Source organism: Corvus hawaiiensis, chromosome 17 (genome assembly GCF_020740725.1).
Source record: "Corvus hawaiiensis isolate bCorHaw1 chromosome 17, bCorHaw1.pri.cur, whole genome shotgun sequence".
Classification (NCBI taxonomy): Eukaryota; Metazoa; Chordata; class Aves; order Passeriformes; family Corvidae; genus Corvus; species Corvus hawaiiensis.
Window position 1 is genome coordinate 7,023,840 of NC_063229.1, and position 26,133 is coordinate 7,049,972.

Genomic DNA, 26,133 nt, shown 5'->3' on the forward strand with positions numbered 1-26,133 from the left:
GATTCATAGCAAAGAAAGAACAGGATACATTTCAGAAGGGGAGCCTGTTTTTACGTCCTGTTTAACAAATCAAAGCCCAACACACACCAGGCTTGCACAGCCTCCGGCACAGGTGTCAGGGTGATCTGTCTCTAAGGGCCACCCCACACCCAGGAACCTATCTAAGAGCCAATTAACCTTCAATGCAAAGTGTAAACACCTGTCTTACCAGGGCTATGAAAAATGACATCACATTCAACCCTTGGAGGCCTCCAAAGCCACCTGCTCAAGGTGCTGGTCTGCAAGGCTGACCAGAGCCTGGAGGCTGCAGGCTGTAAGAGAAAGCCCAGTGCTTTCTATCACTGGAAGCTGGAATGATCCTTGTGCTACTCATGCCCCAAGGCAGGACCTGGAGCCACCAGGAAGGTCTCCAGCCACTGCAGCCTGCCCTGAGTACAAGCACGAGGAGCTAGGAATACATCTGGATCCTTCACACAGAGACCCAAGACTTCAGTTCGTTAAATATGCTACACATCAAAAAGCATCCAAGACAACCCCATCTCAAACATCCTCTTACACAAAGTGTACTCCAAGTACTCCAGTGCACTCCAGCACAGGCCCTTGCTACTCCTAACTGAGGACATCTGGAGATGAAGAGCTGCAAGATCAAGTATCCAAGACTTCAAGCCTAATTTTGGTCCTCTTAATTAAACTCTTTATTTTTACCATTTTAAGAACAGACAAGAAGTTTCAATCCCTCTTTAAAGACAGACACCAACTGATCCCTGATTATTTGGGGAAGACAGGAGCTCCACCAGACAGCAGGGCACAAGCTTTTGGCAGTAATTGCACTTTCCATCTGTGGGATAACCCAGGCATTGCTTTCCAAAGGGACACCAGCAACACCACAGCTGAGGCTTTAGGTCAGGAAAGCAAGACACTAGTGTGGTCATTTTGTTGAGCTTTGCTGTATCCTGGGAGTTTTGTTTTTAAATTCATTGCGGCAGCTGACCCACCACTGGCCTGAAACTCTTCTGGAGAACAAAAAATATCCCCACAGCTGAAAAGAACCTGGATGTAAAAAAAAAAAGTGTCACAGCTTCCTATTTACAGCACTGCAATAGTAGAGCACAAGCCCACAGAAGATGCACAGACTTCCAGATGGAGAGAGGGACAGGACTGATTATATAAAATTATTAATGTGTGTCCCCACACCACCTGAATGTGCTTAAGAAGAAACAAAGCAGTGAAAAATAAAGTGAGTACCCATTCAAGTATTTGTACAACACTGGCATGACACCTTAGGGAAATAAATATTTCCTTGACCTATTTCCAAAAGAGAAGTTTTTTATATGTTCCATGATAACCTCTTTATTTACTGAGGCATGAGAGCAGAGCATTTGCAGGCATCCCGCACACCAAGCCATGATCCAGGAGCAACTAACTCCCTTCTTATCCTTCCCACAGGAGCAAACTGATGCCTTTACACCAGCAGGACAAAATCAGCCTGAAAACAACATCAAGGCACTTACTCAGGAGAAGAAGAGTTAAACAACACCAACACAAATAGCAAAGAGCGACCTTGCCCCCCTTTCTACTGAGCCATCTGCCTCTGGCTCAGTGAATTTTTGAGTGCTCGCAATTTAAACCTGTGCCACTCAGGCTTTTTATTAAGGAGCCAGAGCTCATTCCCCACCCTATTCCTGACATGGCTCTCAAGCATCTCCATATTAAAAGAAAAAAAAAAACCAAAACAAAACCAAAAGCTGTTCCCCTTCCCCCAGGCCCAAGCAGCCCAACAGCAAGGCAGGCAGGGAAGCTCCATCACCCAGACTGAATTTTCTGAGCATTACTGGGCAGGAGTGTTTGGGTGGAGCTATAATGGAAACTTTTGCAACCTCAACACCATATTATTTTGTTTCATTTTTTCCCCCAAGCAAGTGCTAAAACACATGAGGGGCCTGGCTGGAACAGCAAGGGCAGCACTCGCCTGCAGTAGGAGGAACCATACAGATGCCATGACTGCACCTGGACACACAGTTTAGAAGGCTCATTCTCCAATTTTTCTATTTCTAATTTTAAAAAAAGCAGGAATAAGGAATGAAGAGCACGCAGATAAAAGGGAGTTCAGTTAAATGTCCCCTTATTGTGCCTGTAGAACAAGGAGAGGGCACCCTCACACACTGTGCCTCTGAATGGTGAAAGAGAAACCACAAAGCCTTTGAAGCTCATGAGACTGTCCTCCACGTGGAGATGAGCCACGGCTGTGACTGCTCTGGTGACAACCCAACCGCCTCGGCTCTGCTCTTGTGCCATGTGTCATCACCAGCTCCTCGAGCTCCACCACAGTCCTCGCCAACCAGGCCTTCCCAGTCACTTCACCAAGCTCAGTCCATTTGCATTTTAAGCATTGTTATTTAGAACATTTCTCAAGAGGAAAAAAAAAAAAAAAGAGAGAAAAAGCAAACAAACAAAGGAGGGGAGAAGTACAAGACTTTTTCCTTTATAATTAGAAACATCACCCCACTCCTACTTAACAAAGCAGAAGAGCCATCACAGCTGCTAGAGGGAGAGAGGCTGCTGACCTTCACTACAAAGACCGTGAGGCACCAGTAAGCAGGATCTTCTCCAAATTAGCCTCCATAGCAGGACTAGACTCATTCCACCTGGAACAGGTACCTAAGTTACAAACATAATCCTCCTGGTCTCCTCTGTAGTTAATGCAAAGGAAGAGGCGACTCAGTGCGATTCTGTGTCTGCATAGGGCAAATCACCCTTAGGATGAGCAAGGTGGGGGGAACCTGGACCTAGCTCTGGGTTCCTGCTCTCCCAACAAAATCCCTCTATTCCAGGGTGACACCAGTCCCCTGCAAGAATGATGAGGGTGGCAATAATTTACATTAGCCGTGAGTAAACCAAGGACCTCTCCGTGGAGTGAACCTCCCTCATGCTTTTTTACATGCAAATCAGTTGGAAAAGACAGAAAGGAATAATAATACCAGCGATGGGAAGCCAGGGACCTATTGCATCAAAGTGGGCAGCAATGAGCCAGCCCATGGGGGTTAACTTGCACAAGCTGGGGGGGCTGAGCAGGATGGGGGGGGAGATGTCTGCTCCCACCTTCTGCTTTTTGTATGCACAGATTTCTAGAGACTCCCAGTTGTTTGTCTCCATTCCCAACAGTTTTCAGGGGGAACTGATGCCCTGCCTGCAGTCAGCTCAGTCTCTGGAGGGGATGAATCTGAGCAGGTCTTGCAGGGCTCATCCCTGCCCAGATACACTCCCACATTCAGGAATAGCAAGAGATGCACCTGTGTGACAGCCTTGCACGGAGCAGCAAGATCCTGGTGGCCAGAAACCTGGAGGAAGTCCCGTGGGACCAAGACACAGCTGTGCCCTGCAGACAATGCTGCCTCCAGAGCTGTCCCATCACACAGACAGGGAAAGGCTGGATAAGGGATGGACACAGGCCCACGTCCCAGGGCGGGACTGCAAACCAAGGTGCAGATAATTCAAGGAGCTACAAGATGAGCTGTTTTTACATAGTAACACCATAGTAACCAAGGCGGAGGGAAAAGCTCACATACACAAGGGGACCGCATTTTTGGAGGGGAGGAACAGGAGATCTAAATAGAAGGAAAACCCTGCAGAGCAAGGAGACACACTTACATATAAAGGAGAACTGGAGCCGCACTGCTGTTTAAATCTCTCCTCTGACAATCCAGATGGCTCTCACTACCAGCCTGGCTCACCTGCTCCAGGCTTCCCCGCTCCAGGCTGTCAGCACTGCCTGCATCCATCCCTGCGCCTCCCCGATGAAAGCCAGCAGTCCCCACGGGGCTGGTTTCACTTGGCGTTACAACAAGGAATTTATTGATAGGGATGTGCTCCCACGAGTGACTTCAGGGCTTCAAGTTACTACAGCTTTTCTACAGCAGCAAGAATTGCGGAGGCTGAGCCCTGTCAGAAAAACCTATGCTAAACCCCAACCCATCTACAATATAATTAACACCAGCTACAGATTAGGCTGTATCTGAAGCAAATCGGATCCAACAGCCTCCTCTTTCCCACCCCCAAAGGTGGGTCAGGACTCCAGAACTGTGTGGGCATCCGTGTGCTGCGAGTTACTGGGATGCACTAAGAGGAAACAATAAACAGACTGGAACAGTCTGCTCCCTCTTCTCAGCTATGTTGTAAAATACATCAAGGTCACAGACCCAACCTAGTTAATAGAAGTTATCATTAAATTGCTGTTTTCTTTTACGGTAAATAAAATGCTTCTAAGCATCTGGGTGTTTTTCCCTTCCTCCTCATCTCTTAAAGAGAGATTAGTTTAGAATAAGCTGTTCCAGACAATGAAGTAAACTTCTGGCTTCCTATCCATGGAGAAGTGTTCCTCAGGACACTGTGATCCTTGTTTGGGGACTGCAGCCAGAGTAGGTGGTCAGGAAGAAGAGCAAGGAAACCCTCCCTGTTCAACTGAAGCCACCCTATGGCAAAAGCCCATGGCTGGGCAGAGTTTGTGCCCTTTAGTGGGGCAGAAATGGGAAAAATGAGATCAAGAAAGGCTTGTATATGAGCTTTTCCAGGTATGTCACATGGCCTGATGAGGCACATCACCTACCTCTCCCCTAAAGGTTTCCCATCACGTAATCAGAATAGCAGAGAACTCCTTTGAAAAACCGTATTTTCTGAGATTTGAGGGCACAAAGCGTGCTCTGAGCAGCAGGATGGGGCCACTCTCACACAGGCCAGCTTGCCAAGCAACTGTGACACCCGAGCAGCACACCCCCACTCTCCACCTTGGACCCACATCCATCCAAAGGGACATCTCTGCTCTCCAAATCCACCTCTCGCAGCAGAGAGGCCTCGGTCTGCTGGCACCTGGCCACACGCCCGGCTGCCACCGCAGGAGCCCTGGATAGGAGCCGGCATAGCCCAGGCAGGACTTTACCCCGGCAGCCCGAGAGCGTGAGGTTAAACCACTGTCCCCAGCCAGGCAAGGAGAGCAGCGAACGGCAAAGCTGGGGTTTGGCCCCAGCTCCGCCACAGATTTCCTGTGCGGCCTCGGGCTCGTCACTTAGCGGCCGCTCAGTTTTCCTACCTGGGAGAACCGGGAGATGCCGTCTGCTCACACCCCGGTTTGTCCCAAGCACCGCCGCTTTAAACCTGGCACTGCCACAACACCGAGGGCTCCAAAAAAGCCCCACCGTGCCCAACCCTCCGACCCCCCAGCTGCGACACGAGTGGGGTCTGCTGCCCCGCTGCTGTCCAGGCAGCGAGCAGCCAACGAGAGCTGGGAAAAAGCACTTTTCTTCCTCTAAAAACACAGACTAAAAGAAAAACAACCCAGACCACCCCGGGGGAGAGGGGTCCCGAGCCGCCCCACGCAGCCGGGTGGGTCCCGGGCCGCCCCACGCAGCCGGGTGCTCACGCAAAGCTCCCACAGCGGCGGGACCGGATTTTTAACTGGATTTATTTCAATTTTAATTGCTGGCGAGCCCACGGCAGCGCAGCCCCGCCGCTCCCCGGCCAGCGGCAGGGCAGGGCTGGGCGCACCGGGGCGGCGGCGGGGCGGGGGGGGGTCCACACGTGTCCCGACCCTCGGGTGGGCGCCCCGCACGGGGACGGGGGGCATGAGACCGCCTCGGTCCCGCTGCCCCGCACCTGCCGAGGGTCTGCGGTACCGGGGACAGCGGGTGCGGGCGGCAGCGAAGCGCGGGGCGCGGGACCCTCCCCGCCCCGCCGCGCCGCGCGCTGGGCACTCACCCGCGGCAGGTCCGTGGCGGCTCGGCGGGGCTCGGTGCGGGGCGGTCCGGTCCGGTGCGGTCCGGCGGAGGCCCCGGCCCCGAGCGCGGGGCGGGCGGCGCAGCGGGGCGGGCGGGCGCCACCGAGCCCAGGCATCGGCGGGGGGAGCGCGGGGCGGGCGGGCGCGACACACACCGGCATCAGCCGGCCTCCATCGCCGGGCGGGGGGGGCGTGACGTCACCGCAGCCGGCCGGAGCGCGCGTGCGCGCGGGGACACCGGGTGGGTCGGGATGGGACCGGGATCGGGACCGGGATCGGGCACCGGGACTGGGATATGGACAGGGACCGGGACCGGGCACTGGGACTGGGATATGGACAGGGACCGGGATCGGTCACCGGGACTGGGATATGGACAGGGACCGGGATCGGGCACCGGAGTTGGGATATGGACAGGGACCGGGACCGGGCACTGGGACTGGGATATGGACAGGGACCGGGATCGGGCACTGGGGCTGGGATATGGACAGGGACAGGGACCGGGACCGGGACCGGGACCGGGACAGGGACCGGGACAGGGACTGGGCACCGGAGTTGGGATATGGACAGGAACCGGGACTGGGATATGGACCGGGACAGGGACCGGGCACCGGGGCTGGGATATGGACAGGGATCGGTCACCGGGACTGGGATATGGACAGGGACAGGGACTGGGCACCGGGGTCGGGCACCGGAGTTGGGATATGGACAGGGACCGGGATCGGGCACCGGGACTGGGATATGGACAGGGACCGGGATCGGGCACCGGGACTGGGATATGGACCGACACCGGGGAGTGCGGCGAGCGCCTGCACCGGGGGTTTGCCCCGGGTGCTCGTAGCAGCCCGTGGGGTGCGCGTACCGGGGAGCAGCACCGAGCACGGGGAGGGTGACGAGGAGCGTGCGGCCACCGCCGGGCGCCGGGCACGGAGCGGTGCGCCCCGGACCCCGCCGCCCCCGCTGCCTGTGCCGCTCCCCGCAGGGAGCTGAACCGGTCCGGCGGCGCTGGGCTCGCGGTGGAACGGGCTCACGGTCCGTGATCTCCATCAGCGCTGTCAAGACCCGCGGGCGGCTCGGGGCGGGCAGCCCTGCACGGCTGGACCAGGCATGGATGGTTGGGTGGCTGGAAGCCCCCAGCCCCTTCCCTTTCCCAGCCGCTGCCCCCCGGGGAGGCGGGACCCGGTGCAGGAGGGGGGCTGCTGCGGGCGGGGGGCTCGGGGGTTCAGCCATGGGGTGAGCTGCGCTCGGGGGCTGGACCCCAGAGCTCCTCTGTGCCCCCCCCCGGCATTCCCCGGGCTGGAGAGGTGCTTGGGGTGCCCAAACTGCTGCACCCCAAGGCTTTGGCAGCGTCACTCCCAGCCTGCTGTGAGCCGGTCAGGAATCGAACCGAGCAGCAACTATTTCTTTTAAATAAAGCGTGGCTTGGAAAGATCTTGTCTTGAAATCAGATACCAGCTTTGGACAAAAGAGAAAAGATTTCCCAGCTGCCTAAATGTGCGCATAATCCCACTTTTCCTGAATTCGGGGCTGATGGTCAGGCTCTGCTCACAGTTATATTGATGTAAATATGTCACTTATCTAAAGCTGTTGGCTTTAGAGTGCAGTCCTGGCTGGATTGTCGGCAGCTGGGACGCAAAAACTGAGGGCTCTCAGTTCAGAGACTTCATTTTTCAGGACCATGTTTTGCTCAGGGCTCTCAGCTCTCCTGGTTTGAGTGTAGGGCTGGATTTCTCTGCAAGCCCTGGCTCTTGGAGCCACACAACTGTGTGGGAATTGCAGCTTTCTGGTTTTTCTTTTTAAATAAACTTGAACCCTTTGTGTTTACAGAAGAAATGTGAACTTCCAACAGGTCAGAAACTAGGAGCCAAATCAGCAGAGTATGTTTTTAAACCAGAATGGATGGTTTCAACCAGTCCTGCGGCTGTAATTCAGCTTTTTCAATGCCTGTGATGGGGGACTGAGGATGGCATTTCCTCCTTTTCAGGCAAAATGGTTTTCCCACCCACTCCATCACATGCCAGGCCAGTCTGACTTGATCTTTCTGGGAATGGGAAAGAAAAAACAAAACCAACAACGCTGTTTTCCTGTTGTATTCCTGACTCCAGGGCTGGTATGCAGAACAGCTGGACTTTCAGGAGTTGTCCCTGTGCCTGAGGGAGTAGGACACCTGAGCCTTGCTCCCCATGGCTTTCACAGGATGGGAATTTGACCCCATCCAGCTGTGCTGACTTGGTGTTTCTGCCTCTCCTCTCATCCTGTTTTGCTGAATCACCCCTTTCACAAGCTTCTGGAGCTCTTTGTTGATCCAGGAGAGGAAATGGGAGCTCCAGCCCAGTCAGCTGAGGGTCAGGAAACTCTGCCAGCCTTCCCCAAGCTCCCCTTCCTCTTAAAACACTGTTTCTCCCTGCTGGGAGAAGGGGCCATGATAATGAGAAAGCCCTTTCACATGCCAGCCTCTGGCAGGCATTCCCTGGAGGGTCACCGCAGAGGAATGTCAGTCAGGGATGACAGCCCTGCCAGCAGCAGGCAGCTGCTCCAGGGAGCTGCCCGGCACAGGGACCTTGAACCTGATGTGTTGATTGACTGCTGTCACCCAGCCCGATGGCTCTGGCCATCCCTCACCAGACCTGTGGTGTCTGCAGCATCCTGCTCAGTGCACAGCGTTCAGGAAAAGGCATCTTTACAGCCATGCCTCAGCCTGCCTGGCTGCTGCCTGGATTTTGCAAGCATCTCAGGAAACCCCCATGTAAAGGGGACAGTAAAGACAGAGCAGAGCCAGGGAGAAAGGAGCCAGGCTAGTCGTCATCATAGGGTTGTGCCACAGAACAGTGAGGTCCCAGAGCATCCTTCTGGTGTGGGAAAGGGAACAGGAGAACATGGCTTCCTGACTCTGGGGTGATAAGAGGGTTCGGATGCCGCAGGGGTTTGCAATGTGGGCTTCCAGCCATCAAACAGTGCTGGTGTCCCCAGCTACTAGCTGAGCCCCACAGCTGGAGGGATTTCTCCTGTTCCAGCCCCAGCTTTGCTTGTCTGCAAAGCAAAATAAGACCCTTTTTAGTCAACTTGGTTCCCCTCCTGTCCTCTGCAGCATCTCTGCGGACCTGAGCTGTGTCAGGTCTCAGCCAGCACGAAGGCAGGTGGGTTGGCCAGCTCCTCGAGTCTGTCTCACTGCTGGATTGTCTGACCTCCCTCCAGACATTTCAGGCCCTTGAAGAGGCAGGGAGCAAGGCAGTATCCAAGGAGATGCATCCCAAGGGACTGCCAAGCAACTCAAATACGAGATCGAACAGCTGGGAAAATCCCAGAGAAATAATGTATTGGTCAAGGGAAGAGGCAAACTCCTCATCAACTCCCGCCTTGGAGGCAGCTGGAGAATTGGCTGTGGCCTGGCTGGGCTACAGCAGCTGTCAAAATGCAAAGAGGGGGAAGAAGAAGCCCAACTTTTTGACACAGCTTGTCCACTCTCTCACCCTGTGACTGAAGACACAACTTGCTTTTTGGGAAGAGGAAAATTTAGGAGGCTTCTGGGCAGTTTGGGGGTGCTCCTAGCTGCCAAGTGGATGGATGGATGGATGGATGGATGGATGGATGGATGGATGGAGTTTTTCTAGAGAGGCCCAGGATCTCAGGATGTAGGGCTTTCAGCACGACAGTCAGCGGAGGTATGGGCAGCCCAGAAGGCAGAGGTGCCCTGTTATGGGTGAAGGCTGCAATCTGGGAAGGATGGGGAGTGCTGGGATGCAGGACAAGAGCTGCCAAGATGGATGTGGCTGTGAGCTTTTTGGAATGCAAGGAGGTAAAAATATTGCATTTCAGTTGACTAATAAAAATATCTGTCTTGTTTTGCAAAGGCTCGTTGCAAACATCTGTTCCCCAAAAGGGGGAAGAAACCTCTCCCTGTTGGAGCAGCTCCTGGGGGAGGATGAACAAGATACACATTGAAATTGGGGTGTGCAGGGTTACAAGCACAGGGAGGGATGGATCTGCAAGGCTCACCTTCCAAAAAAGAGGAAAGGGGAGTTAAGAGGAAGTATGAAAAGCAGCTAGCAGGAACCAAGGATGATTTTATGGCTTTGCAAAAAATTACCATGGCAATTAAAGTGCTCTAAGCTTTTTGGAGGAGAAAGAAGGAAAGAAGAAGAAAGTGAAAGGTTGGACTGCAGGGTAGGATGCCGGGAGGAACGGCCATCACCCAGAACAGCCATGGCACATCTGGGGATCTGCTGCAGGAGCATGGGGGCACAAGCAAAGATTGGTGTGTCAGGAACCAGGGGTAAGGACTGGTGGGGAAAACCAGTGGGGCAAGGAGCCTTGGAAGTAAGTGGTGGGGACTGTACTGCTGCAGGGTGCCCAAGTGCCAGGAGCTCATCCCCATGTCCAGAGGGTGGGGGCTTGGAGCCACAGCAAGGCTGAGCTGCCTGCATGCTCCTGCTGGCATTCTTTTCCTTCTCCATGCACACCTGAGGATCCACTCAGCTGGCTGAGGAAGAAATGGTGTCCTGCACTGGAATGTGCTCTGTTGAATGACCTCTGCAGCATTATTTACCAGTTACCAGGCATCTGCAGCCCAGATCTGTCCTTGCTTTTGTCTTCCAGGCCTGGGGTTTGTGTTATGGCCTCAGGGCTTGCAGGGTGTAACCCCCTGCCCTGGCTGAGACTGGCTCCAGTGGCATCAGCGAGCACTGGTCCAAGGACAACACCTGAAGTGTCACATCTGAGGTGTCTTGATGTAGGTTCAAGCAGGCTCCTTCCCTGCTGGGCACAAGTGCCCAGTGACCTTGCCATGGGCTGTGGGGTTTGGTGGCAGCCACCTACACCTCAGTGTCAGCCCACGCTCCTCAGGGACCTTAGCCATGCCCAGCCACTCACAATAGCTGCTTTCAGTCCAATTTCACCAAGGGGCAGAGCTCTCAGAACACTAAGCTGCTGGAAAATACGCTTCCTTCCTCAGCAGATCTGTCACAGCCTTCAGGAAAGTTCCTGTGTTGGGACTGGGATCTTGTATACCAGGCCCTGCTTGGCACTGGACAGGCACAGGGGGGATCTCTGTGCCTCCAATTGCCATCAGCATAGCTGAGGAAAGTGAGGTACTGTGAGCTAACAGGGCTTGCCTAGGAATGAGCTGTGGCATTTCTGCAGATCAACGCATCATCTTTGGATCCTTCTTCTCAGGGGCTAAAGATGTCCTAAGCAGCCACCCTCCAGCTCTGGCACTTCCCTGCTCTCACGGCACAATGTCAGCTCCATGAGTGATGTGTTGGAGAGCCTTTGTCCCTAAAGTGCCACCACTCAATCCCCATCACTCCAAAAGCCAGCAGAGAGGCTGCTGGGGAAGCACAGAGGTTGGGTAAATACAGGACAGAGCCCACACCAGCCACATCACTGCCCTGTAGTTATAGTATGGTGGCAGTCAATGCACTTTTTGGGGGGCACAAAAAATCCCCATCACCTCAGTTGCTCACCCGAGTCCACCCTGCTATTCCCCATCACTTCCCCACTGCTGTCAGGCTCCCTGAGATCTGGAGACCACCAGTTTTCTTAAAGTGTCTGCTTTTTTGTGCTTTCCTTTCACCATGCCCTCTTCCCATCCCCCTGGAGATGATGCAGGGCAGACGAGCCCCTGGGGTTTGGCCACCCTTTATGTCTCATTAAGACTTCACCGTGCCCTTGTGGGACGGTGGGTTGGAGAAGGAAGGGTCTCCATGGGCACAAGGCAGCTGCGGGTGGGGCTGCTGGAGCAAACGGGACTGTTGAGTGAGCCCCAGATGTCAGCTGCCACCCCAGAGCCACCCCCAGCCTGGCAGGGCCCTCAGCAGGAGGCCCCGTGTGGAGCCTGGGCCTTCCCCTCGCTCAGGTGAGAGCAAGGAAGCAGCAGGGAGAGGAGGAGCTGAGGGTGAGTGCTGCTGCCGGCACAGAGCAACCCACGGGGTTTAGTTTTGCGCAGAAGCCGAGGAGGTGCTGAGGCTCAGCAGCTGCCCAGGTAATGGGGAAGGTCCTGTTGGTTGGCAGCGTGTGATGGATGGGCAGGGTGGCCCAGGAGCAAGGCAGACTGGTGTCAGCAAAGTTCTGGTTTATTTTGGGCTGCTCTTTGGCTCTGGAGGTCGATGTGAGCTGTCTGCAGGGGAGGACTGTCCCCTTCATCCTCCACAAGAGCTGTTCGGTGGAGGGCTGTGATCCTCGCTGGTTTGGGGGCTGAGGGCTGGAGATGCCCCGTTCCTCAAGAGGGTTTGTTTATTTATTGAATGTGACTTGAAGACTTTTACTCTTGCTCTGTCTGCCTATTAATCTGTCTCCAGACTATAGTCTACCCTTCACCTCCCCAATGGGCCTGCTCCATCCATGGTAGGGCCGAGGCCTGCAGGGAGAAGCCTCTTCTCTGCATCCCCTGACTATCTCCAGCTGTTTTGGGTGAGGCCAACAGGGAATAAATTCAGAGAGCTGAAAACTGTACCAGAGCCATTCCAAGCAGCCCCCAGCAACAAGATGCTTGGGGAGGGGGCAGCTGCCCATTGAGGGAAGGGTGGGACAGTGGCTCTGCAGAGGGGACATGGCCCTGGCACTTCTTTTGCTGTGTAGCTGCAGTGCTATGTTGAGCTCTTGCACCCTGCATTCACCATGAAGGTGGTGCTCAGTGCATCTTATCTGGGGATAATTTCCAAGCCCCCACCCCAAATGCTATGGGATTTCTCTGCTCAGGACTTTCCCTATGCACTTTTCAGGCCTGTGTCAGTGTATATCTGAACTGGGAGCTCATCACTGCTGCCCTGGGAGTATCAGTCAGTGTGATCATTCCTCCTCTCCAAAACCTCCCCCATGTGCAGCGAGGAGCTCTCTCCCGTTTGCTGCCAGGCCCTGCGGCACAGCAGGGAAGGCAGTTGGAGGGCTGCCCACCCCAGCAGCAATGCCTGGGAAAGCTGGGCTCAGCAGGTTGGTGATTGGCCCTGTGACCCTGGCCCTGCTCACAGCAGAGCTGATGGAGGCACCGAAGCTTCGGGAGCTGGCTAGGACTTCCCTGCTATCATCCCCCGGAGAGGATCTGGGATTTGAGCTTACTCCCGGCTGCCAGGGAGAGGTGGGGGACGGGGCATGGAGCGGGAACCATGTCTGCTCCCTCAGACTGCCTTCCAGGAGGGATGTCTGGGAATGGACAGGGCTGAGCTTGTGCAAAACGGATCGGAGAGGCTAGGTACCTGCTGGGGCAGACGGCTTGTTGTGTGGTACATGCTTGTCATCATCCCTTTGGGTAAGGAACCAACTCCCCCCAGCCGCCCTTGGGGTTGAGTGTGAACTGGGGGCTGTGGTGAGTCCCTGAGGACACCACACCATCCCCTGGCTGTTCTGTCAGCACAAGTTCTGGCTTGTACACGAGCTATGTTTGGCCAATTCTGCAATGCCTATGTGGGATGCCTTTCCCTCCGAGTGAGAAATGTTAGGTTTGGACTTCGTTCAAAGTGAATGTGTGGTGTATGGAGCAGCTTGGACTTCCCACCTCTCTGCCCTGAGTTGTCTGGGAATTTCTAAGGACAGCACAGGACAGGAGGTCTCCTGCCAGCCCAGTTCTTGTTTGAATGGGATGTTGACAGCTTGACTGTGCAGTGTTGTTGTGAGGTTGTATTTGCCCTCCCAAGGGGCAAATGTGACGGTGTATCCCAATGGCAAGGGCATCTCTCCTCCAAGCTGGATGCAATAACTCATGGTTTTGTGGTGCTCACAGAGGCCGTGGCTAATCTTCATCAAGGCTCTTCAGGTGTTTGCCTCAGTTTTTCTAGAGGCTTACCTATCCCCGTGATGGAGCTGTGTTTGCAGCCATGGCATGACTCTCCTACAGTAAACTCACATTGCTTTTAGCTGCTGGAGTTCTCTTCCCCCACCTGAATCTCTTCCTGTCTCTCCCTTGCAGTCTCAAACCATGAACTACATGGGGCAGCTGGCTGAGAGCGTCTTTGTCACAGTGAAGGAGCTGTACCGGGATCTGAACCCCGCCACCCTGTCAGGCTGCATCGATGTGGTCGTGGTGAGGCAGCCTGACAACTCCTTCAAGTGCTCCCCATTTCACGTGCGCTTTGGGAAGCTGGGAGTGCTGCGCTCCAAGGAGAAGGTGGTAAGTGGTGCCGGCCCTGGGGCTACGCTTCCTTTCCAGTGTCTCCAGACCCAGGATCTTCTATAACCCACAGGTTATGGAAAGACCTTGTTTGAGGGAAATGGGAGCCCACTGAAAGGGATGCTTGCCAAGTTTTTAAGGGGATACCCCCAAATGGAACCCATCCATTTCCAGGGAGGAATGTTCTCTCCAGGAAAATTGGGAGAGGTCCCTTGTCTCAAAGGCTGTGCGGCTGTCAGCCCTGTGAGCAATTTCTACCCATCCCCTCCCTCAGGAAGTGCCCCTGCTTCTGTCCCTTGCTAGGTTGACATTGAAATCAATGGGGAGCCTGTGGATCTGCACATGAAGCTGGGAGACAATGGAGAGGCCTTCTTTGTTGAGGAGTCAGAAGAGCATGAGGTGGGTGATGAGTAGGTGCTACACGTCTGTGTCCCACTGTGACTACCTGGAAGTGTGGGGTTGAGGTGGAATGACCAGGTTTGGAATGCTGCTCTTCCCCAGAGTGACTCCATTGTCCCATCTGATGTTTTCTGTGTCTGGAAAGGTTCCTGCTCAAAGGACCTTGCAACCTGCGTGGTGGAGCACCCTGAGGGGAGTATTAGACCAAATATCTGCATCCCAGACTGGTCTCCATCAATGGGCATGGCTACTGGCCAGACAGGCGGATATCTTGGAGCTTGGCCTCTCAGGGGGATCTTGTGACAGGGATGAGAATGAGATAGATGCTGTGGCAGGCTGCCTGCTCCAGTGGGAAGTGGGATGAGACTAGTTGTGGCTTCCAGAAATCCTGGCAGCCCTACTCTCAGGCAGACTTGTGGTCACTGTTGGCTTGGGCTAGGTTTGGGAGTAGGAAGGGGCTCTGGGGTCAAATCCCATTTCAGCCTTGGTAATTCTGGTCTTGTGGTGCCATCTCCTGCCTGTGTTTCCTTGCCTGTGTTAAAGATGTCTTTAGCTTGTGGCTGGATCACCCTAACGTTCTTTTATTCACATGTTGTAGGTAAAAATCCTTTCCTTTTAGGCCAGGCCACAAAACCACCCCTGAGCTGAGGGCTCAGTGGTGTTGGTTGTGCTGTTCCATAGTATGCTCCACAGAGAGCAAGGCCCTGCTAGGCTGGAAAGGAGGGTGTTGGAGGGAGCTGATAGGCTCTTCCCCATCCCTGTTTCAGGGCAGCATCCCCTACTTCCTCCGCACATCCCCCATCTACAAGGCACGGAGCCCAAAGGATGCTGTTCAGCCCTCCTGTGAGCTGGAGGCTACCAGCGCTGGACTGATCCTGCGCAAGAGGAGGCGACGCAAGAGAAGGCCCCAGAGGAAGGAGGTGTCGGAGTTGGGTTCTGACAGCTCTGATGAGGCCAAAAGTGACGTGTCCATGAAGAAGCCATGCGAGGTGCCAGCCCCAAGGTGAGCTGCTTGGCATGGGCAGGGTGGTACAGGGGGTCAAGCCTGTGGGTTCATTTGGCGATGCCCATCAGTACTGAAACAGGGGGAAAGTGTTTGCAAGTTGGAGCCCAGTCTCCTGTGGGGTAGAGAGCCAGGGGGAAGGGTGAAGCTGGGTATTGCCAGCTTTCTGGAGAGGAGGCTGCTGCTTGAGAGCAGCACAAGTGCTCTCTCTTTCCTCCTTTGCAGTGATGCAGCATGTTCATCCTTTGCTGATCTCCTTGAAGAAACCGAGTCATTGCAGCCCCAAGAGATATACCCATACTCTGATGGGGAGCTGCTCAGAGTGGACAGGTAACGCACAGAGCCGAGGTGTTCTGCTCAGCTCTGGTGAGAGCAGGGCATGTTCCTCATGGCAGGGAAGGTGGTATGGAAAAGTGACTTGGAGGTGTCAGGAGAGGAGGGTTTTCCTAGCCTGATACAGTGTGGCTGGAAGAAAGCTCAGAGACCACAAGGGACACTTGTGGCCATGGTCACAGGTGTGAGAAGCCTACGTGCACAGGTCTCTCTGCTGCTGAGCTGCTCTGGGCAACTGCTGGCATAGCACTTTGCATCCTCAGGTCTCAGCTTCCATAGGTCTTGGTCCTTTGGGAGTGACAATCTCACAGGGTAGAAGTGACTTCATGGAAAACTAGCCTTACAGGGTTCTTGGCCCCAAATGTCCTTGCACTGATAGGAGAGCATGGGGCTGCAGTATAGGTGAGGCCCCACATCACCTTCTCTTCCTGCAGCTTCATGCTGAGCCATCCATCTTCTCCCAAAAGTGATTCTGAACTGGAGGTCAGACCACAGGAGAATTTTGCTCTAGGGGCTGAATCCCATGTGAAGTGGACCTGGGGAAAGCTCCCTCAGGTGAGTCCCTGCTCTTGCTCTTTTGCTGGGAATGGGTGTTCAAAAGACCTACAGAAAGCAGAGGAGGCTGTGGCCAGGCAGCCTTAGGAAAGTTGTCCTTTTCTGTGTGATGCTTTGGGCAACTTCCCGTCCTCAAACCTGTTCCTCTGCTTTCCTTGAGGTGAATAAATTGGTGCGAGTTAAACCAGCCAAGTCCACAAAGATGCTGCTGCAAAAGATTGCTGCAGCAACCACCATCTCTGCAACACTAGTCCCAGTGGATAAGGCAACCCCTCTTGTTGCCACCTCTGAATATCCAGGAAGGGATTCAAGCCCAGCAGGAGCAAAGGGCATACCCCATTCCTTGGCTGTGTCTGTTACTGAGCCAACGCTTGCACCCCAGGCTGGGAACAGAATCTTCAGGCTGAAGGACATCTTCCGTGCTGTCAGGGCAAAGAGATTTTTGGGGACCTACTCAAACCCACAAGAGAAGCAGAAGGGAGATGTTAGTGTTGTGCCAGAGGTTCAGCAAGATGTGGAGCCCTGTGAGGGAGCCACTGCTCCTAGGCAGTCAGGCTCAGAAGGCCCCAAGTCCCAGCTGGAGAGGCAGAGGAAGCAAGGTGAGAGGGTGACTGGTGCTGCTTGAAGTGGTGTTTGAGCCTGCCGATGTGTCTGACTCAGATGACCTCCTGGGTTGTCCATTTAGTGTAACTCCTTGATTTCCAAGTGTGGTGTGTTTACTTTGCCTTCTCTGTGTGCTACCAGCTCCTTTGCTTTGAAGAGACATCCCTTAGGTGTCCACTTTTCAGTGACCACCCAGCTCCCAGGAAGGCTTTCTTGCCTTGTGTTCCCTGAAGTCCATCCCTGAATGTCTCTGCTTTTGCATACTTAGAAGATTTCTCAGCAGTACAGGCCATACCTTAACTTCAAGTGTCTGACAGCACCTGGCCTGACTTGTGGCTTCATCCTGAGCATGCCAAGTCAGGGAAAATCACAGAGAAGCATTTATGTGCCCCACTTGATGGTGTATTTAAGGATCATGCTAGTGCAGGTGTCTTGAGGCACTTCTGTTGCTGTTGACTTACAGCAACTTTTCCAGTAGGAAAATGGCTGCCCCATTTGTATGGTACATGGATATGATGGAGGATGATGCTGTTGGCTTTCTCGATAGATGGTGGGGTGGTTGGAAAGGTGATTCAGCTAAGCTCTCTTCTGTCTGTGCATTGAGGATCCACCAAAAGAAGTCCTTACTTGAGTCCCAGTAACATTTGCCTGGAAGACCTCTCCAAGCTGGACAAGAAGCAGGTGGCTCTCTATTTCCCCAGGAGGTATGACTTGCCCCAGCTGGCCAACCTCAGATATTTTTGAGCAATTCCCTTGGTGCAAAAGATGGAGGTGTGTTTAAAGCTATTCTCTGACGTCACCACCATTTCTTCCCTTGCTGGCAGTGACACAGAGCAGACTTTGAGGCCTATGACAGAGCCCAGCAACCCTCTGTGTGTCCAGCTGCCATCAACCTTGCCTGCCAACCACCCCACGGACTCTGACTCGATGCCTACAGTTGCCCTGTCACTGTGTGGGGGCCTCAGGGGCAACAGGCAGATCTCTCATGGTAGGTGGGAGGGGAGGGGAATCTGCAGCCCTGAAACCCTTTTTATCCCCCAATGGCATTAACACAGCCTCTGTCCCACCAGAGAAGTTCATGGAGCACATGGTTTCCTACCAGCAGTTTGCTGAGAATCCAAGGCTCATCAGTGACCCGAACCTGGTGATAATGATCAACAACAAGTGAGTGGATGGCTCTTCCTGCTGCTTTGTTCCACAATGGACAGCATGGCCCCTTTGTCCCTATGGAAACCCTCCTGTAGAAATGTGACTCCATGCCAGCCCATGACTGTACCAAAGTAGCTGTGGGACCTGGCCATGCTGCAGGATGGTGATGTGCCCATCCCTCTTGTTTTTTCTAGGTATTACAGCTGGGCAGTGGCTGGTCCCATAGTCCTGTCCCTGCAGGCTTTCCAGAGGAACATTCCTGAGGTCAGTGGTGTAACACATTTACTGGCTGTGATTCTTAGCAGCGTCTGGGCTGAGGACTGACCTCACGCCATGTTCTGCCATGTTCACAGAGCATCATCGACGAACTGGTGAAGGAGAAGATGCCCAAGAAAGACAGAAGGTGGTGGTTCTCCTGGAGGAGAGAATTCCCAACAGACGGGGTATGTTTGCAGCAGTGGATATGACAGCCATGTCCCCAGGGGACAGGCATCATTCTGCTGACTGGCAGGGGTGGGAGCAGGGTCCTGGAGATGGCCTGAGGTTGGCTATGAGGACATCCAGGACCTGATGAGGTGACTTCTTAAGGTTGCTAGCTGTCCCCTTTGGTCTCCTAATGCCTGAGCAGCAGAGCAACACCTGGTAATGCAGTAATGTGGACCTTGTAGTGGTGAGACCTCCTGCCATGTGCCCGTCATGCCAGATCCCTGGGCAGCACATGTGCTTGCTGGTCTCCCTGCCCCACCATAGCACCAGGCTGTGCTTACTCTTCCACAAGCAGTGTCCCTGTGAAGGCAGGGACTGCTGTGACACCTCTTTTGGCGTTGCTGTTCCCACTGGAAGAAAAGCAAAGCAGCCCCTGCTCTTGCTCTTGGCTCTGTGCAAGCACTGCTCAGCAATAAAAGAAACATTTCTGTTGTCAACACTGTGTTGAGCCCAAATCCAGAACACAGCCCCATACCAGTCACTGTGAAGAAAATTAACTCTACCTCAGCCAAAACCAGCACACACCTCTCTGCCTGCAGCAGCAGCCGAGGCCAGGGAAAGCCAACGTGGGAACATTGCAGCCTGACCCTGCTCAGCAGAGGTGAGTGCCTCCCTCCCAGGCCATCTTCAGGAGTCTGGATGCTCCTGGTCTCCTTTCCTACATCACTAGTTATTCCTAACTTTGCCTAATGAAAGAGGGCAGAAAGCTTTGTTAAGACTCTGGCTGACCCCTTCCCTTCTTTGTGTAGGCAGGAGGAAAAGGAGTCATCCAGTGACAATGAGTCCCAGCACCCTGGGGACGTGTTGGCAGTGGAGGCCCCTACTCAGAAACCTCTGCCATTCTACAAGACAGGGAAAGCCAAGATGGGAATGCTGCAGCCTGACCCTGCTCAGCAGAGGTGAGTGCCTCTCTCCCAGGCCATCTTCAGGAGTCTGGATGCTCCTGGTCTCTTCTCCTACATCACTAGTTATTCCCAAGTTTACCTAATGAAAGAGGGTAGAAAGCTTTGTTAAGACTCTGGCCGACCCCTTTCCTACTTTGTGTAGGCAGGAGGAAAAGGAGTCATCCAGTGACAGTCATCTCCTGCACCCTGAGGATGTGTTGGCAGTGGAGACCCCTGCTCAGAAACGTCTGCCAACCTACAAGAAATCCCTGCGGCTCTCCTCCGAACAAATTGTATGCATTTATTCCTCCACCTTCGCTGTCTGTGTGTGTAGGGGTGACACAACCCTTAAACAGGCATTTCTCTACTCCTGACCTCGTGTTTTCAAAGGATATCCAACTATTTTGCCCTGGTTGAAAACCCTGTAGAGGCTTGGGGTCTCTGGCCTGGCTGGGTGGAAGTCTGGCCTCTGGCAAGCCTTGGACTGGTGTGAATTGGTGCTGGTGTAACATTTTTGCTGCCCCTCTGCCCAGGGAAGGTTGAATCTGCAGGATGGCCCCAACGAGGTGGCATTCAGCGTGACAACTCAGTACCAGGGCACATGCCGCTGTGAGGCCACCATCTACCTGTGGAACTGGAATGAAAAAGTGGTGATCTCAGACATCGATGGCACCATCACCAAGTAAAAGGCCTTTCTCCCACCCCAGAATCCTTGTTTTCCCCTGTTAGGGGAAAGTCTCCTTTAAAGGCTTGCATAAGCAGGCAGGAGGGACCACAAACCCCATTGGGGTGGGAGTGGATATTCACCATGTTGGATCACACTAACCCGGTGACCTTTCCTTTTAGATCAGATGCTCTTGGACAGATCTTGCCGCAACTGGGTAAAGACTGGACTCATCGTGGGATTGTTAAACTCTTCCACAAAATCCACCTGTAGGTATTGGATCAGCTGAGGCCAAGGGGAAGTGGGAAGCTGATGGAGTCAGAGTCAGGGCTTCTTACTCGCTGATGCAGGCCCAGGCAGCTGCACTGTCTGCTGTCAGTTGTGGCTGGTGCTGGCTGTGCTGCCTACGTGATGTTGAGGGGTGAAAGCAGAGGGCCCCTGGGAGCAGATGCTAGCATTACCTTCCCTGGAAGGAGTGTGTGTCAGTGGAGGCTTTGCTGGGGAGGATAGCTGAGCACCGAAGCAGACAAGACCACCCAAGGTCATGCCTGAGAGTGGTGGTGCCCAGCACTGTGGTGCTGGTAGCTCTCTGGGCACCCAGCAATGACTTCCCACAGCCCAGGGGACTCACCTGCGAGGGGTGACACCAGCAGTGACTCCCCGCGGAGCCTCCAGCTTGGTCCCTGGCCCCTGTGGCCACTGAGAGGCACTGTGAGCCCGTGGATGGCTCGTTCCGGCCTCGGGAGGAACACGGGAGGGATGCGCTCCCGGGAATTGCAGGGACGGGACCGGCGCCTCGGCTGCCTCTCAGTGGCCACCCCGGTACCACCTCTGCCGAGCTGTCCCCCGCCCGGGCGTCTGCAAGGGCTGGGTGCAGCCCTCCACAATTGACAGGCAGTGCCGTGGGATGAAAGTGCCGTGTGAGGGTGCTGAGCAGCAATGGGTGCTGCGCAGCTGAGCTGGGTGGGTGTGTGGCCGCTGGGGAGAGCGTGGAGGGTGCTCCAGGGACTCCCAGTGTGAGGCAGGTGGGGATTGGGCTTAGTCTGGGTTTCCAGATAAGGGATTCATGTTGTTTGTGGAACCACCTTGCTTACTGGAGTAAGGTTTGGGCTTAGGCCAGGTACTTGGCTACATCTTCCTCATCGGAGCAGGAGAATGCCTTGCCCAGGTCACAGCTCAGAGGGGCTCCCTGTGTTCTCTCTAGGAACGGCTACAAGTTCCTCTACTGCTCAGCCAGGGCTATTGGCATGGCCCACATCACCAAAGGCTACCTCAAATGGGTCAGTGAGCAAGGCTGTGGCCTCCCGATGGGCCCCATGCTGCTTTCCCCCAGTAGCCTCTTGTCTGCCTTCCACAGGTACTGTCCTTTCCTGCACTTCCTGTATCCCTGGGGACAGAACCCCCTTCCCCAGCTTGATCCTGAGGAATGTCCCAGCCTTAAGCTGCTCTGCCCTCCTTGGTGCACAGTGCCTTTTGTGGGAGGCAGCAGGGGAGCTGCCTGGCCTTGCTGGAGCTTCACGGTGAAGCTTCTGATGCACAAAACCTCTTACCCTGAGCCCCAGACAGGTTTGGTGCCCACAGTCCTGGCCAGGTGATGCCACTGTGGTCATGTCTCTTGTGCTGCAGGGAGGTGATTGAGAAGAAGCCAGAGGTGTTCAAGGTCACCTGTTTGACAGACATCCGAAAACTGTTTGCCACAAAGTGTCCCTTCTATGCGGGTTTTGGGAACAGACCCAATGTGAGTGGGTCTCCTGGGGTGGAGGGAGGGCTCAGGCTGGGTGCTGGTGCCTTCCTGCAGCTCTCATGCCGTGCTGGCCTTCCTTGGGCAGGATGTCTACGCTTACAAGCAAATAGGGCTGCCAGAGAGCCGCATATTCACAGTAAACCCCAAGGGAGAGCTGATCCAGGAGCTCGCAAAGAACCAAAAGTCAACGTAAGCAATGTGTTTCTTCCTCAGCATCTTTGGGATAGCCTGGCTTTGATGCAGAGAAGCATCAAACAAATGCTGAATGACCCCAATGTAACTTCTTTCTTACCCCCACAGCTTCGAGCGGCTGTCAGAGCTGGTGGAGGTCTTCTTCCCTCCTGTGGGGCAGAGGAGGAGCGCTAGTCTGGTGTCCCCAGACTGCAGCCACTGTGCCTGCTGGAGACCTCCAGTGCCTGATGTTGACTTAGATGGCTTAGATGGCTTGCCCTAACCCTATCCCTGTGGAGACCTGACCCAGGGCTCTCCTGCCTGTTCTTTGCCAGGACTAAATGCTCCAGATGCACCTTGTCCTCCCTGTTTGCTGCTAGGGCATCTTGCACTTGTAATAGAGGTCATGACACCCCTTAGCAGGCAGCCAAAGGGGGTAAGAGGGAGCTCTGACTCTACAAAAGCTCCAGTTGCTAAACACAAATTCCTGAAAGCTGGGTCTCTTCTAGTGTTTATAGCTCCTCTAAAGCCTGGCTCTTTTAAAGGTGGTGGTTGTTCACTGTTGTATTTATTGCTGAGCCTCTGGCATAGCTGTTACTACCTCTGGTATGACCAGTGTTCCAGACAGTCCAGCTCCCTGCATTTTGGTAGCTGAAGCTGCCCACCAATTTGTAAAGGGCAATGGAAGATGTTGGAGTTTTGAATGTTCTGGACTAATAAATAGTGCCTTAACCCAGGCTGCCTCTTGTCTGCTTTAACCCTGTGCATAGAAGTGGGAGCCAGGCTCCCAGTCCTTTTAAAATGTGACTGGGCTCATTTTGCTGAAGCATTCTACCAAGTGGGTCCTGGTGGAGATGGGACCACCTTCTAGAAAATGGCTTTTTTTTTTTTTTTTAAAAACGTAGTTCCTTTAGCTAACATAGCAAAATTAATTAAAAACAGAAGACAAATCCAGGCTTATTCTGCATGTACATGGGCCTGATTTTGGACAATGAGGACAGGAGACCTTGCAAAAGCCAGAGGCTTCTGTACTGAGGCTCCCTCCAGGCCAGCTCCAGCCCCTCGGGGTGCCCGGGATCGCGGGGTGCCCACAGCCCAGTGCAGCCTCGGTAGCCCCACAGCCAGCCAGGAAAGAGCCCTGGATGAGGCTCTGCAGGACCACGCAGGCTCAGCCCTGCTCCAACAGGGGGGTCCCATGGGCCAGGGCCTGTTGGGATTTGCCCCTACAGCTCCCGTGCATGTCCAAAGCAACTGCAAGGAGAGTGTGACCTCTGTCAGTGGGACCCCTCTGTGCACAGGTACCCCCCCAGCCCAAGGTTGGCCATGCCACCAGCCTCAGGGACCTCCAGCCCCAGGAACCCAGACCAGCTGGAAACCACAACCCTGCAAATGCTCCCTGTGCCCAAAGCAAATGCAAATAGAGCTGGGGTGTGAAAAATAAAGATTGTTTATTTACAGAAGAGCAGCAGCAACAAAACAAACTGCATAACGTATTTTCAATGTAAGAATCTTTATAGCAACAACAATCTATAAAACGTATTTACATTATAAAAACCTATATAGCAATGTATGAAACGTATGTACAGAAGAGAATAACAAACTCTAAAACATATTTACAGGTGAAAACAACAAACTCTAAAACATATTACAGAAGGGTGGCATCCCTGCCTGGCATCTCAGTCAGTCCTGGAAGAAAAGCAAGTGGCACCGTCACTCCAGTGCGGCCCTGAGGGCTGTTCCCTGTGCCCCCAGGCTGGGACACGCTGGCAGAGCAGGACTCTGCTGCCAGAACTGAGCCCAGCTGGGGCTGGGAGCCGGGCCCCAGGCACTGGGACAGGGCTGGCATGGCCCAAAGCAAGGGCAGGGCAGGCTGGGGTGCTGCTTGTGCCTCCAGAATCCAGAGCCCCCCGGGGCACCGTGCCCCTGAGCGGGGCACCCAGCCCAGCCCCGGCCTGGCAGCAGGGGACCCACTCTGCCTGTGGGCAGGGCATGGGGAGCACCTGCCTGTCCTGCTGCTGGGGTCGGTCTTCGTCCCAGGACCATGTCCTCCTCCTCACCTTTCTCATCCACTTCTGTGTCTTCAACGTAATCTTCCATTTCCACCTCCATCTCTTCTTCCATCTCCTCCACGTCCACCTCCATCTCTTCCTCTCCGTTCTCTTCTACATCTATATCCATACTCTCCTCTATATCAATCTTCTATATCAATATTGATTTCCAACTCCTCCTCAGTGTCTGTGACAGCCTGCACAGGGAGCAAAAGCTCAGAGTGGGGTCCCAGTCCCACACCACCCCCCCAGCCCACCCTGGAAGTTCAGGGGTGTCCACCTCAATGGAGTGGCACTGTACCTTCATTGGGACAAAAGTGATCATCCTGCAGGGATGGATGGCAAGATCCAGGCAGCAGGGACCGTTCAGGACTGACAGCAGGGTCAGGGATGGCACTCTCCTGGGACAGAGCCAGATGCACTTTGAGCAGGTGAAGGGTATGGTGGCTGTAGGGCGCATGGTTTTATTGTGCTCTTTTCTGGATAAGTTGCAGCTGAAACACTTGCTATGTTCCATTGTGACTCACAGGATTCAAGGCACACTCTGCTGTGGGCAACGGGGACCGTAGAATGAAGGAATCCCTGAGTGGTTTGCCTTGGAAAGGACCCTGAAGACCATCTCATTCAAACCTGAGCTTCCTCCCACCAGACCAGGTTGCTCAGAGTCCTGTCCCCCCTGGCCTTGGATGTTCCCAGGGATGGGGCATCCACAGCCTCTGTGCACAGCCTGGGCCAGAGCCTCACCACCCTCAGTGGTTCCTTAAATGCAACCCAAATCAACCTGCTGCAGTTGAAAGCCATCCCCCCTTCTCCTCCCACCACAGACTCTGTTGAACACTCTGTCCCCCTCTTTCCAATTGGACCCTTCAAGTCCTGCACGGCCGCAGTGAGGCCTCCCCAGGCCCTTCTCTTCTCGAGGCTGAGCATCCCCAACTCTCTCTTCATGGGAGGTTATAAAGTAAAAGAAAACAGGCAAAAGCACTGCTGGGCTCCTTCCTCCAGTCTGGCATCTACCTTCTCCTTTCCTGACCCCTGTGTAAGTCATGTCCTAGTCTGCTACTTCTGGAAGCCATACAAGTCATTTTGATCCTGGAAACCTCAGCAAGAAATACTTTATTTTTTTCCTTTCCAGTACAAACAGTTTTTCAGCTTTTAAAATCTGAACAAATAGACAAGGTTTTAAAAACAATAGAGCACAGTCTTTTAACAGGATCAGTTATCAACGGCCTCGGAAAGCTGCCCATGCAAGGACAACCCCATGGGCACCATTTCCTTACTCTGCAAGCAATCTTTTTAAAAATGCCCAGTTTTGTACAAAGTTCCTTTCACTTTTAAAACATGAATAGCTGAGAACTGAAATAACAAACTGTCCATAGCTTCAAGTGACTAGTCAGGAATAGTCCAAACATAGCACCATTTTCCGGAAGGTCAGACTTCTTCCTTGTCCTAGTTTTGTTATGGTCAGTCCTGGCTCCCTCTTTGCTGGGAAAGCTGTTCCTGTTCAGCCACTCTAACCCAGCCCTGGCTGGGGAACAGGGAACCCGGCCCGTGGCTTGTTTTTCTCTTTGGTTTTCTCCCTGGTGTGAGGGGATGGAAAGGGTGCTTAGGCAGGATACTCCCCCTGTGGGGTGAGGGCTCCCCTGGCCCATCATAAAGTACTGAGAGTTGGCTTGAGACTCCTTCCTTAGGCTAGAGGAAAAAAATAGCTTTTGTTGTCTAAGAGCAGGTTCTGTAGGATGCCCAATAGCAGCTGGAGGTCGTTCCTCAGCTGGAGAAGCATCTCAGCAGCTTTAGGGTAACTCCAAATCAGCAAAGCCCAGAGCAGTGAGAGTGGATTCTGGTGCTGTGAGCATCTGGCAGGGCTGAGCAAGTGGTGGGGGGCCACGTGCTCCCTCCATGCTCCCACAGCTGACAGCTTGTGCTCCTCTGGCAGGGGAACGAGCTTTTACTGCCTGAGGGGAACATGGTGTGGCCATCTGGACTCAGTGATCCCTGTGGTCCTCCCCAGCCTGGAAGCATGTTTAAGGGAGCTCACCCAGTTTTTTCTGGGGGAGGAAAGGTGCCCAGATGCATCTCTGCTGGGAGCTGTTGCTGGTTTGTGCTGGTCGGAGCACAGAGCTGCTCCTTTATGCAATCAGGGGGAATCAGGGAGGGAATCGTGCTGCAGAAGAGCAGGGACAGCCTGGTGAGGGTAAGGGGCACTGTGTGAGAGCCAAAGGCTGGCTGGTG

General features: G+C 54.1%; 2 protein-coding genes across 4 annotated transcripts in view; one reads left to right on the forward strand and one right to left on the reverse strand.

Moving 5' to 3' along the window:
* ZHX3 (zinc fingers and homeoboxes 3) overlaps positions 1 to 5,835 on the reverse strand; it is a 47,056-nt gene extending 41,221 nt beyond the window's left edge. Inside the window, exon 1 of one of the 3 annotated variants that reach the window (XM_048321495.1) lies at positions 5,749 to 5,835. The gene's annotated coding sequence lies outside the window, so the exon portion shown is untranslated. Of the gene's footprint in view, positions 1 to 5,083; positions 5,160 to 5,748 lie in introns of those variants that run through there. The other 2 variants (XM_048321497.1, XM_048321494.1) reach the window with 2 other exon arrangements.
* A 7,836-nt stretch (positions 5,836 to 13,671) lies between these two features.
* LPIN3 (lipin 3) lies at positions 13,672 to 22,560 on the forward strand. Its single transcript, XM_048322216.1, has 20 exons — positions 13,672 to 13,865; positions 14,169 to 14,264; positions 15,032 to 15,267; positions 15,493 to 15,597; positions 16,035 to 16,155; positions 16,316 to 16,754; positions 17,363 to 17,462; positions 17,583 to 17,746; positions 17,829 to 17,922; positions 18,102 to 18,171; positions 18,261 to 18,350; positions 18,933 to 18,994; positions 19,143 to 19,292; positions 19,441 to 19,570; positions 19,811 to 19,959; positions 20,124 to 20,210; positions 21,146 to 21,298; positions 21,568 to 21,679; positions 21,771 to 21,874; positions 21,986 to 22,560. Exons 1-20 carry the CDS (start codon positions 13,674 to 13,676, stop codon positions 22,137 to 22,139), a joined length of 2,808 nt encoding a protein of 935 aa, XP_048178173.1. The 5' UTR covers positions 13,672 to 13,673; the 3' UTR covers positions 22,140 to 22,560.
* The last annotated feature ends 3,573 nt before the right edge of the window (positions 22,561 to 26,133 follow it).

Bases quoted from the DNA above. Each gene is read 5' to 3' on its own strand.
- LPIN3 (XM_048322216.1), top strand. From the start codon at position 13,674: ATGAACTACATGGGGCAGCTGGCTGAGAGCGTCTTTGTCACAGTGAAG. The intron at 17,747-17,828 runs GTAGGTGGGAGG...CTGTCCCACCAG, and splicing joins CAACAGGCAGATCTCTCATG to AGAAGTTCATGGAGCACATG. The intron at 19,960-20,123 runs GTAAAAGGCCTT...CTTTCCTTTTAG, and splicing joins ATCGATGGCACCATCACCAA to ATCAGATGCTCTTGGACAGA.